At 44.4% G+C, this 12,029-nt stretch overlaps 2 protein-coding genes across 7 annotated transcripts in view; one reads left to right on the top strand and one right to left on the bottom strand.

Moving 5' to 3' along the window:
* Positions 1-3,209, top strand: part of FAN1 (FANCD2 and FANCI associated nuclease 1) — a 48,824-nt gene extending 45,615 nt beyond the window's left edge. For 2 of the 4 annotated variants that reach the window (XM_067030089.1, XM_067030088.1), the window contains one exon: positions 1,254-1,381. In XM_067030089.1, the coding sequence (XP_066886190.1) occupies positions 1,254-1,299 (46 nt within the window). In that variant the 3' untranslated portion in view covers positions 1,300-1,381. Of the gene's footprint in view, positions 1-1,253 lie in introns of all 4 variants that reach the window. The other 2 variants (XM_067030084.1, XM_067030082.1) reach the window with 2 other exon arrangements.
* MTMR10 (myotubularin related protein 10) overlaps positions 1-12,029 on the bottom strand; it is a 45,107-nt gene that overhangs the window by 14,815 nt on the left and 18,263 nt on the right. For all 3 annotated transcript variants that reach the window (XR_010839866.1, XM_059057033.2, XM_059057028.2), the window contains 4 exons: positions 9,885-9,975; positions 3,590-3,773; positions 1,543-1,630; positions 1,373-1,461 (listed from right to left, as the gene is read on the bottom strand). Coding sequence is in view for 2 of the 3 variants with exons in the window: in XM_059057028.2 (XP_058913011.1) it covers positions 1,373-1,461; positions 1,543-1,630; positions 3,590-3,773; positions 9,885-9,975 (452 nt within the window). In the remaining variant the exon portion in view is untranslated. The remainder of the gene's footprint in view (positions 1-1,372; positions 1,462-1,542; positions 1,631-3,589; positions 3,774-9,884; positions 9,976-12,029) is intronic.

The raw sequence follows: 12,029 nt of genomic DNA, 5'->3' as shown, positions 1-12,029 counted from the left end.
TCACCTCACGGTCTCGTAAGGACAGGCAGTAATCAAACTGTAACACACACGTACAATGAGAAACCGAAATAAGTGTTAAGAAGAAAATTAGGGTGATATAGCGAATGTGTAACTTGAGGCCAGATCTAATTGGGGAGACAGGGGAAGGCTTATCTTAAGGAAGTGATGTCTGAATGCAGGTGCAGAGAACGAGCAAGTACCGAGTGATGGGTGTGTAGGGGGGTGGGGGTAGGGTGTGTGTGGCAGGGTGTGTGTGTGTGGTTGTGCGTGTGCGGAGTGCTCATGGACCAGCGTGAAGAAGGTGGCCCAGAAGGAGGGGGCAGCACAGCCAAAAGTCAGGAGATATTAAAGACCAGCAAAACCCCAGGGCGGCCGGAGCCCAGAGGGACAGGGCATGGTCCTGGATGAGACATGGGAGGAAGGACGATGCCCCTCCAACATATTGGCAGAGGTGGAGCTAGGGTGGAAGGAGAGGGGTAAGGTTTCTGAAAAGTGAAGGACAGAATCTGACGATGGACTGGACGTGAAGGGAAGTGAAAGGCATCAGGATGACTCCTCGGTTCCTGAAAGCAGGCTGGGGGTGGGGTGGGGGCAGGGGGTGCATGGTGCCCATATACTTGAGTTTGGTTTTGAACATGAATTTAAAGGGCCTTTGAGACCTCCACGTGGCAAGTGTCAACTTAGGTTGGAGATATAAATCTGACAGTCACTAACGTGGGTTAGTGACGTGGGTGAACTTCTTTCAGAAGGGAATACGGAATGGGAAGGGGAGGTGGCCTGAGACAAGATCTAAGTCGTGTCTGGAGACAGGAGGACGGGCTGGCAGGGGCACGGAGCGCAGCGGGGACGAGGAGCTTCAGGAGGTGGAGGGGGGCAGAAGCCGGGACCGGGGGAGAGCCTGGCCAACAGCGGTGCCCACTGCGTGAGGACTCCTGAGAAAGGCCTCCTGCTTCACCGACACGGAGGTCACTGGGGACTTCGGCAGATGACGGCAAACTTACTCACGGTAGCCAATTACGCCACTTTTAGTTATCGTGACTTGGCAGACCTAGGACACGCTGAACTACAAGAAAAATCTGATTTGTCCTTAAGTGTCTCAACTGGAAATCACTGCACTTTGAAAGTTCATTAGAAGCAACATTACAGAAAAGTGTCAGCCATTTAAGATCTTCAAGTGTCTTATAAGCCAAAGTATTAAATTACATTTAATATAACTTAAATGTTAATTTTAATATATTCAATTCTCTCCACAGTGGTAATTCTTGTATGGAACACACGGTGCTTCCCAGCTGTCTTTAGCTAGTCAGGAGGTTACTGTACTTCTCTATGACAACGAAAGATGCCCAAGTACCAAGGACGGTCTCCTGCTCACCTCTGGTCGATCTTCCTCTGCTGCAGCACGTCTTTTATGAGGGCCGTGCGCACAAGAGCACTGCCGTTCGAGTGGCTCCAGCACCAGAACTAGGAGAGAAACAGAGCCTTTACTTAACTGGGTGGAAAAATGGACAATAGTATTAATGAAATCCAACAGATATCACTTACTGGCATCCTTCTTCCAACAAAAGAATGGGAGAAGATCTTTAGATCTTGGTCTGCTAAAGAACTTGGCACTACAAAGTACTCTGGAAGGCTGGAGAGGAAAACACGAATCGTAATGTAAGAGCCTGTGCTTCAGGCAGGATAAGCGTGCTCTGCAGACCCCACATTTAATTAACGTGCACCCTACTCAGTGGCCGTGCATTGGGCACCGTGGGTGCCACTGATGAGCCTCGTCATCTCAGTCTAAAACGTGTGCGAACTGCTCAGTTATCACAGTCGATATAGCAGGGGAACAATCCAAAGGAAGCATCTGAAATATTTTCCAGGATGACTATTAATCAAACATACGCAATTTCTGAAAAACATGTCCACCATCGTTCTCTCGACAGGCTATGAGTAGGAGATACCAGGCACACCAGACCAAACCAAACCAAGCCCACAAATCTCCCAAGAAGCTTCCACTCCCTTCTCATCTCCCCCTTCTCTGCTTCTCATCTCCCCCTTCTCTGCTTCCCATCTCCCAAAGACAGGTGGACTCGGGACGTGGGTTAGAGAGCAGTTACTACCGGGCAAGCTCACTGCACCTGAAGACATCTCTTTTCCTTCCTCTGCTCATATGGCCAGGTAGGGGACAGAGGCAGGCCCTGTCACAGGCTTCTCAACACACAATGCACGCTGACCACAAAGTTCAAATTCAAGGGGAGGCAGAGGAAGACTCAAGCCGTGTGCTCCCAAGCCCCTTCCTCAGCACTGCACTCCTAGAAGGTCCTCGTACTTTGTTCACAACACTGCTTATCTGAAAAAACTGAGGACTTGAATGACATTAAAACATCCCCCAAATCCGAATACTAAATAATATTAAACAAGTAAATAATTAAAAAACAATTTTCTGGTCACTTTTGGAGGATTCTAGGAAACAGCTCCTTCTGAAAACTGGTTAAGTAAAGGGGAAAAAGTAAACATTGATACTGCCTTCCTCATACAAACTGTTATTTCAGGTACTAAAGAGTTGCTGAGAGAAGAGTTCGACAGAACTGGAATATGACCCATAGCAATCCTCAATAAATAATGGATCTGGGCAATGATCCTCACTGCTAATGAATAACCATTTTTGGCAGCTAAACCCATTCTATAAAAGGGGAACTTAGCACTGGGTGGAGCAGGCTGACTGCTGTGGGGCCCACAAGTCAGTCAGCATCACAATGATGCCTGGAGCCCCGGTGATGCCACAGGGGGTGCCCAGCCCACCCGAGGAAGCGTTCTTGCCCCAAACCTGGAACTGAATCTAATTATAGCTGACCCTTGAACAATGCCAGGGTTAGGTGTGCAGACCCTCTGCGCAGCCAAAAATCTGCTTATAACTTATAGTTGGCCCTCCCTATACGTGCTTTTTCCACACCCATGGTTCCGCACCCGCACATTCAACCAACGGGGATCCTGCAGTACTGTAGAATTAACCGTTAAAAAAAAAAAATCTGCGTGGAAGTGGACCCACACTGTTCAAATCCGTGTTGTTCAAAGGTCAGCTGTAATTATTTAAGCCCCTAGAGCTAGCTAACATTTCAGATACAGTAGACAGAGGAACACATTAAAGGACAGACACCACAGTGATAAACCCAGCAATATCTAGAAAGAGAAAAAGTCCACAGAACATTTGACCTAGTTTTGTCAACAACAAAAATAAAAAAAAAGGGATGGAAGGAGAATGTCTTAGATTAAAAAGCCTGAGACAGATCATGCAAGTTCAATGTGCCCCTGATCTGAACAAACCAACCGTAAAAGACACTTACAAGATACTGACTGGATAACACTGACTAGATGATTGACAATACTACTGGAATTGTTATCAATTTCTTTCAACGGATATTGACATTGCGATTATGTTTAAAAAAAAAGTTCTTATCTTTAAAACAAAATATTCATTAAAGCATTATTAAAAATAAATATTCCATTAGCCATAACTTGAAAGTTATCAATGACAGCAGAGTTTGATGATTACTCCTAAGAAGTGACTCCCAGCCATGAACCACACTGTCAAAGCTAAACTTACCAGGTGGATATCATGTAGCCCTCGTTAATGGAACAAACTCTCCACCCGGAGGCACCTGTCCTCTTGACTTCTCTGTCCCAGTCTGAGTAAGTTTCAAACAGCGGAGTTTTTTGGCTGCTGCCACCCCCAGCTCCAATGCCACCGTCACCTCCACCTCCTGAGGGTATTCCATTAGCTTTGCTGGCTGTAAGAAAAAGCAATAGTATTAATTCTGCTTCAAATTCCCTCTCCTCTCTGTGCCTCCTGTCACAAACACACTGCAATGTGGCACCTCTTCCCTGTTTGTCTCCAGTCTCTCCAAGGCCCCCCTACCCATTCCGGCCGTCCTGGGGAAGGGGCACCCCCCCCCCGGCAGAACAGCCCACTGTGTCCCGTCCTGGTCCAGCTCATCCCCACCCTGCAGCACCTTCGATACCCTGTCCTTCCGCTGGCTCTGCCTTCAACGCCTTCACTCACAAATGGGCAAACCTGGCTTTAAAAGGGCTTTCACGTGACCACACTGGACCATTCTCGCCACGACGCTACACAGTTCCCTGCCCTTTTACTGGCCACCTTCTGAAAGGGTGACTGATGCCTGCTGCTCACGTTTCCTCCTTAACTTCCAATTGTCTTCTATCCCTCCTGGTTTAAGGACACCATTCACAAGTCTCCCTCAACTCCCTACCCCAAGCTATGGCGTAAATCCAAGTCACTGCTAGTTTTCTCCCCACATTTTGCCTGGAAAAATGAACACATCCAACAATCAACTCCGTTGGCAAGCTGTCCGAATCTTTCATCTTGCCAGTGTTTACTTCTTAACCCTTCTCTATGTATGACTCGCTATGACATTCTTGGTCTCCTACCTCTACACGATTTTTCTTTGATAAGTTGACATAGATTCCTTAGCCTCCACCAGAGTGCCAGTCCACTGGAAAGTCAGCAGAGGGCCTAGACTTGACCTTCCTTAGCAAGGAGCCTTCTCCACTTGAGAGGCGCGGCCACCTGCTGGGAGCATGCGCACAGCCTCAGGAGGGCCTCAGGGTGACCACAGAGAAAGAAGGTGTCCCCACAGGCAGCCTGATCTGGGTGACAGACGCCATCCCCTCTCCTGGCCGAGGGTCTCCCTGTGCAGGCTGCAACCATGGCCAGTCTCTCAGCTGACAGCCCAACCGATGTTCTGCTGCACTCAGACCAGCCTGCAGCTGCCACAGGACACACTTCCTGAAATCAGGCTTTCAGGGACGCTACCCTTGCCCCCAGCTGTGCAATCATACCCATTTCCAACTGAATCCAGCAAACCTAAACAGCTTCTCTTGAAAAGCCCTCGCAGACCTGCCCTGACTGCCCAGACCTGCCCTGACTGCCCGTTATTCCCTAACTCCCATCCCCCTGCAGCCGTGAAAACCCTTCTTTGTCCCCTGAACATGCCACGCCCATTCCCATGGACTATTTACTAAACCTGGTGCAAAACAGGTATTTTCTGAGAACCTACCACGTGCTAAGGCCTGAAAACTGACAAGTGAGCTAAGATTTCACCCCTACTTTGAGGCGCTGGTGACAGCGCGCCGGGTGGACGAGAGCGATGCGGGCGGAAGCGGAAGCCCACTGCGGCTGGGCTGCAGGCTGGGGCGGGAAGGTCTGCGACCCGAGCAGCTCTGAGCAGAGTGCTGAGGAACCAGCCAATCCAAACGCTCGCAGGTGGCTGGTGAGGAGGAGACGGGCGTGCTGGGCAGAGCGGGACATAAGACATGCGGAAGGACGGCACAGCACCGAGTAATGAACTACAGCGAGCGCAGTCAGGGTGCCAGAGGTGGCGGAAGGGAGGCTGGGAAACGCGACGGGGCCTAGCCTCTCAACCCGTGCTGCACCAGACAGGAACCACCAGCCACACGTGCTGCTTAAATTTCAACTGAAATTTAAATTAAACAAAGATTTTAAAATCAGTTCCTCAGTTGCACCAGGTACATTCAAGTGCTCAACGGCCACATGTGGCCAGTGGCTTCTCTACTGGATGATGCAGTGACAGAACATTCCCATTACTGGATGGCGCTACTCTAGATTATAAAGGGTCTCAGGTGCCGGGCTAGCACTTTTGCATTTTATCCTTTAAGTGGCATCAGAATTATAATTATGATGATTCTGATTTTAACAGAGCTTGTTAAAAATGAAAATGCTACTTCTAAGCCCGTATGCTGGTGGGCCACTGTCTCAGTGCCTGCTCTGGAGTCACAACCACCAGAAGACATGCTGGGGAACTTGGGACTTGTGATCTCTACAGAACACGGAACCTGTGTGGAACTTCCAGGCAATTCCCATTTCACACACTGTGTAGCAGAGCACCAAAAACCACAGCAAGCTAGCCAATACTAGAAAACCTAAGGAATTCATCATATGACCAAATTAAAGGGTTTCCCTTGCAAGTGCAGAAAAACATTTGATAGAGTCCAACACGTGCTCATGATATAAAATACAGAAAAATTTAGCAAATTGGGAATAAAAGGGAATTTCCTTCACTTGATAAAGGGTACTTATCAGAAACATGCAGCAAACATCATCCTCGTTAGAACCAGAACAGAAACACTACCTGCTACCATCATTACTATTCAACATTGCAGAGGTCCCTGCGATGCAAAGACCACCACCACCAAAAGAGAAGTTGAAAGAACACACTGGAACTTTGTAAAGAACTATGTAAATACTTGGCAGCTCAGCCCTAGCTGGAAGTCCAGACCTGCATACTTTTCAGTGTTCTGAGGTTATAGACTTAGGAAGCTAGGCTGAGAACATGCTCACTGTTTACAGGATTGGTCCTCTGGCAAAACATATAAGGTCTCAAGATCTAACTAAGAATAGGTGAATTTTTCTGAACACAGAGTGAGAGTAACTACAAGATCTTGTACTGTTTGCTACTTTACAGGTTTTACTTGTTCAGAACCTGTCCATTTCTCAGCCACCAGGACCAGATCTCTGATATACTCAACATCTTCAGTGAGAGCTTATTATGGAATGTGTAGCAGGTCCCCAATCTGCCATTAGAAAGTCTGGAAATTTTAATGCTTTTCAGAAAGTCCCAGAGGCCCGATGCCTGTGGCCTGCTCTACTAGGGGATTACTAATAGGGGCTGCAGCAACAGACTGGCCAAACCAGTCGTCTTAGGAAGATCTGGCTCCCCTGGCGGTTACCTGACTGAGGTTTTAGGACACCCCTCCTCACCCAACTGAAAATGAAACAAGGTCAGCCCTCCTGACCATCACTATCTTCTGCGACACAGTTCACAAGTCTAATCCTAGACTGAGTTGAAATGATCTTAGAGTTTCCACTTAACTAGCCCCCTCCATATTAAGATGCAACAATAAAGACAATAAAAGTGGTCAACAAATGAAAAGAAAGCCTATTGCTTTGATGACACTGTAGAAATGAGAAGTCATAAAGAAGGGCGAAAAAGGGAAAAACAGAACTGCGATCATTAAGAAGTTCAAGAGAGCGGAGTCAACAAAGTGGTTCGGACAGGAGATTCGGACTTTGTGGGCCTGGGGTGGGGCCGGCAGGGCTGTCTTTCTAAAAGCTCCCCCAGGGATTCGGGTGCACAAGGCTGGTGCACTCCTATTCCCGAGACACGAGGACCAATCACAACCATTTACAGCTACACTGAGAACATTAAAAAAAGAGACAAGCAACAAACTTTAAAAATGTCTACAGTATTTCAAATGGATTTTGTCCTCTGTAAGTGGTTTTCAAATAAGCACCTAAAGGAAAATGTCCATCTCTGCTGTGAGCCTACACTGCACCTTGAGATTATGTCACTGCATCTGCAAGCAGGTGTCTGTCATGCAGTGGAGCTGCCAACACTGAGGCTGCAGGTAACCTGAGGTTTTCAATTCTTTAGTCCAGAAGTATAATCTGACATCTTATCAATTTTATAACAAAGACGGATCTGTATTTTGGGGACATTATTTGTCCAGTAATAAGCTGACTGGTGAAAACAGCATCCTCGTGGTTTCTTTCAAGTTAAAAGAGCAAAAATAGAACCATCGTCCCTGTCTGTGCCAGTGCCTCCTGCAGTGTCGGCATGTGGAGTGTCCCGAAGCCTGTGGGTGCTGGGCATCTCCCATACTTCAGGATCCTCACAGAAGTACCTGGATGACTGGCTTTTCACTCAAGTGATGCCAAACACGAAAAGAAAACCTCAGAAGGCCTGAGGCCAGCTAAAAGATTCTTAGACAATTGCAGGGGACATCCTCTAGCTTCACATCTTATTTGTGGAAACAGCTTTGTCACCTACCTGCCTGCAAAAAGGACTTCTTTAATCCAGCCAATGAATCAAGGTGTCATCCAGAAGTTCAAGAGTGGATTATTGGGCCTCTTTCACTCACAAATTAATGAATTCTGACTGCAGTGTGTGGAAATTTCAGGCTTCTTTTGCTCTTAAAGGTGCAGTTTATGCTTCTGCAACAGCATGGAAGGATATGAAAGGATGTTACCCTATGAGGAATCTTAACAAAACTTTGGCCAAGTGTTATGTTTATGAAGTGACTGTCAAGGAGGAGGAGTCTGAAGGATGCAATATAAAAAGTGTTCCTGAATATTTTAAGCGTTACTTATCAATCGTTATTTTCTCTACAAGCTACATATGAGAAGATACAGAGAAGTGACTGACGGGAATAAGGAAACCAGTAGTAGGAAAGCTATGGACTGAATAAACTGTTATCAACCCAGAGATGCCCACAAGGAACGGATGAAGACAACCGTGAGAAGTAAGTGAAGCAGGCATCACGTCACCAAGCGCATAATGAAGTTCACTGTACTTGCTGAACATTGTGCAGAACTCATGGGTCTGTCCCCTGGACTGAATCGCTTCTACTAGGAAAAAGGTATCATCCAGAATTGGTCTTGATCATCAACAAATGCAAGTGGGAATCAAAGGCTCTCCTACGACTATTGTGCCCCTTGAAGCTTTCATCTCAGTTACTCTCTCCCAACTCTGGGTGAGAGTCCTGTTGAGGAGAACCCTGATGATCACGGTCTGCAGCCTGAAGATGCGCCAAAGGAACATTTGCCTGTAGCTACTAGTGCGGATCTACAATACTTTATTTTCGGACAATAAGTGAATTTTCTTTATGTTAAGAAATAAACTTTAAAAATTAGTCGTATTATTCAAGCCTAGGTTACAATTAGTTGCACTGTGATAAGAAAAATTAAATTGTAAGTATTTCGTTATCCCATTTCTGTTAGTACCATAAGATAAAAGCTGTGACTTCTGCATATCATCTCTATGGTGTTTACAAGTGTACTTATACCATATGCATCGGCAGATACTGTGTATTGTTCCTATATTTTAATGCATTTACAATACAGTGATATTGGAATATACTTTTATTATACAGATTATTTAAATTACTATATATGTTCTGAGGTAACCAAATGTAAAGGACCAGTAAAATTAGTAATTTATAGGCTGCCCGTCCAGACCACGCTGGCTGGGGTGAACGGCCCTTTCACTATAAACGTGTAGCTGAGTCATCTCTCTCCCTTAAAGACTGGGAGAGTACGTGACCCAGCAGGCAAAGAGACATGTGGTCACTAACCTACGAGGGGCTAATGTCAGACGTGACCTCATTGTTTTTTCTCTAGCCTTTTATGAGGTTAAAAAAAAAGAAAATTGATCAAAATTACAATTATTTGTGTATAAAAAGAATGCACAGAATTACACGATCACTTGGAATATTCCTTGGTGATGTCATCACTGACATATATGTGTACAGACCTATTCACTTTTATAAAAACCGTATAAAATACACTTGTCCTTTGGATGAATGCTCATCTTCCTTTCATGAATCTCATTCAGAAATATAAAATCAATATTCTGACAATGAAGTCCACTAAAAAGTTTAGTCATTTCAGCTTCTGCATGAAATCACACCTTGCCAAAAAAGATAATGAGTTTCAAATATCTTTTAATTTTCTGCCAGTTTTCTTAAAAGGTAAGATTACTTTAACTCAAGTCACCAACTAATAGGCGGGGAGGGAGAGGTATCTTCCTTCATAAAATACAAGCCAGTGACTATAGGCAAAATACTTGACATGATTCTCATAAGCCTATGTATACAGTTGCTTATAGGTTCTTCCCCGTCACTTTTTAAATGTTACCTGACAAATGTTATCTCTTTTAGTATATAGTGCTTACTTCTCTAACAGTTAAGAAGCTAATAGTTCTACAATCATTAAAGCTCATGTACTTGGAGGCTTCTCATAAAACATAAGAATAAAATTTAGACAATGTAAAGTTAGTCACAATAGTTAATATTTTCATATTTACCTGAATTGTGGTATATTTTCCCAACATATTCAAATGCAAAGAGTAGCTGGAGGTCTGTTGGCTGGGAATAATGAGCTATTGCAAGGCATACCTAGGAAAAATTCTACATTTAGAATTGATTTCAACACACTTAGTTAAATGAAATGTACAATAAGGCCTTGAGTGTGGGAGCGTTATCTGGGACAGGGATTATAGACTTATTTCCATGTTTTCCTGTTGACCTAGAGTGTGGAAGAGCTCCTTAATGCCAGGGATTTCATTCATTGTTGTGCCCCATGACACTGTTTAATCTTTAGTGACTACATGCTAAGTATTCAGTAAGTGTTTGCTGAGTTGAATTTTAACAGGAATGTACTTTTATTCAGAGAAACAAAACTTGAAAACTAATGAAGCATTCTCCAAAAAGGCAGTGACATATCCACTCCTAAAAAAAAGAAAAAGAGAAGTTTCATTTTTTATGGACTATAATGATTTAATACCATCGATCTGGAAGGCTTACTGTTAGGTATGAACTTTTAATGTTCCTATCTCATGCATTAAAAATCTAAACTTAATAGAAAAGCTACAATTTTTTCTTACAAAAAATAAAAATTAGTAAGAAATCCAGAGGTACATGGGTGGCTCAAAGAGGTACATCAAAAAAACTGTGTTTAAATAAAATGGTTTGAGACTATGCCTATGGTGGAAAAAGTGTGGGCTTTGGAATCCAACAGATTGGGGCTTGAATCCCAGCTCTACCAAGCACCTGCCATGTAACTTGTGTGAAGTCAACTCAACTTTCGGAGCCTCAATCTGTGCACCTGTACAATGAAGATAATACCTAGGCTGCGGTGAGGATGAATAACCTTAGCATACACCTGGCCTCGGGAGGAGGGCCACGTGTGGAAACATGGCTGCAATTACCCTCTACTGCTGTTGGAAAGAATGAAGGATAGTGCTCTGTGCCCATAAAGCCCTGGACTAGACTATGGGAGAAAACACTCTTAAATGAGCAAAGAAGACAGAAGAAACTGAAGACATATGCAAGGAGAGAATAACAGATGTTCTTATTTCAAAAGATTAAGCATCATTTAGAAGAGAAAGCATTAAGCCAGAATGATATACTTTTGACAGTGAGCAAGCAAGAAGTTTAGTTAATTGTTAGTCCACGTCAAATTAGCGGTGTCTGGGGTGGGTTGATGCAAATTCTACTGACTGGTAAGTATGTGTCACTTGCTTATTTAAAATATATTTTAAGAGTCTTCTATAGAATAAATGTTGCCTGTCTTATTAAATTAAAACATACATCTAAGAGAACAGAGTCATCATTAGTTTTAGTTTTGACTAACAACAACAACAACAACAAAGAAAGCTCCTGGAAACTTATGTAATACCCTGCTTTTCTTAATGCCTATGGGAGAGCTTTCTATGAGAGGCCCACCGAGGAAATTTAGGAGACAGTGACCTACATTCCCATCCCCTACCTGCTCAACAGTCTTTAAAGCACTTCTTCCAGCAACAAACTACTGAAATCTACACCTTGAAAAAGTCCTCATCAATCACTTTCTGTTCCTCTGGGCACCATATTTAGTTTATAAGCTTTGTTGCACTTTCCTCAAGATTCTTTTTCATTTTTGTCCCATTTTTCTACACCATCATAGTCACAACCTTAAGCCATACTCGCCTTACGGCATCTCTGTGGGTTTCCGTACATTCTTTAAAAAAAAAAAAAAAAAAAATCAACAACACTTAAGGGTTCTCATCCAAAGATCAAATTTTGACCAACAACTTTGTTCTCTGGATAATCTGCTGTGGTTCCCAGATATCTGCATACTAAATTAAACCTTCTTATTCTAGATTCTTCACCAAACCAGCTCTCCTCTACCAGCCATCCCGTGCCCTCCCCACCACCCCTCAGCCGTCGCTGGTCTAGAAGCACATATCATGTCTGACTCAGTCCTAGCCATACCCTCGGCCACACTCTGCTCGAGAAACCCTTCCCCGCTGCTTAGCCAACCACGCTGTCTCTGTCCTCACCAGCCTTCCCAGACGGAGCCAATTGCACAGTATTGACTGTGGAAACCCTCCTGTTCTCTCTGAATAACAATAGTTCCAATAGAAAGCATCTCTTCAGTTAACTGTGCTTATGGAGCGGTACTTTCCAGG

This window comes from Kogia breviceps, chromosome 3, assembly GCF_026419965.1.
Source record: "Kogia breviceps isolate mKogBre1 chromosome 3, mKogBre1 haplotype 1, whole genome shotgun sequence".
NCBI classification, from domain to species: Eukaryota; Metazoa; Chordata; class Mammalia; order Artiodactyla; family Physeteridae; genus Kogia; species Kogia breviceps.
Note: the sequence above shows the minus strand (reverse complement) of the source record. Positions and strands in the feature narration are given on the sequence as shown.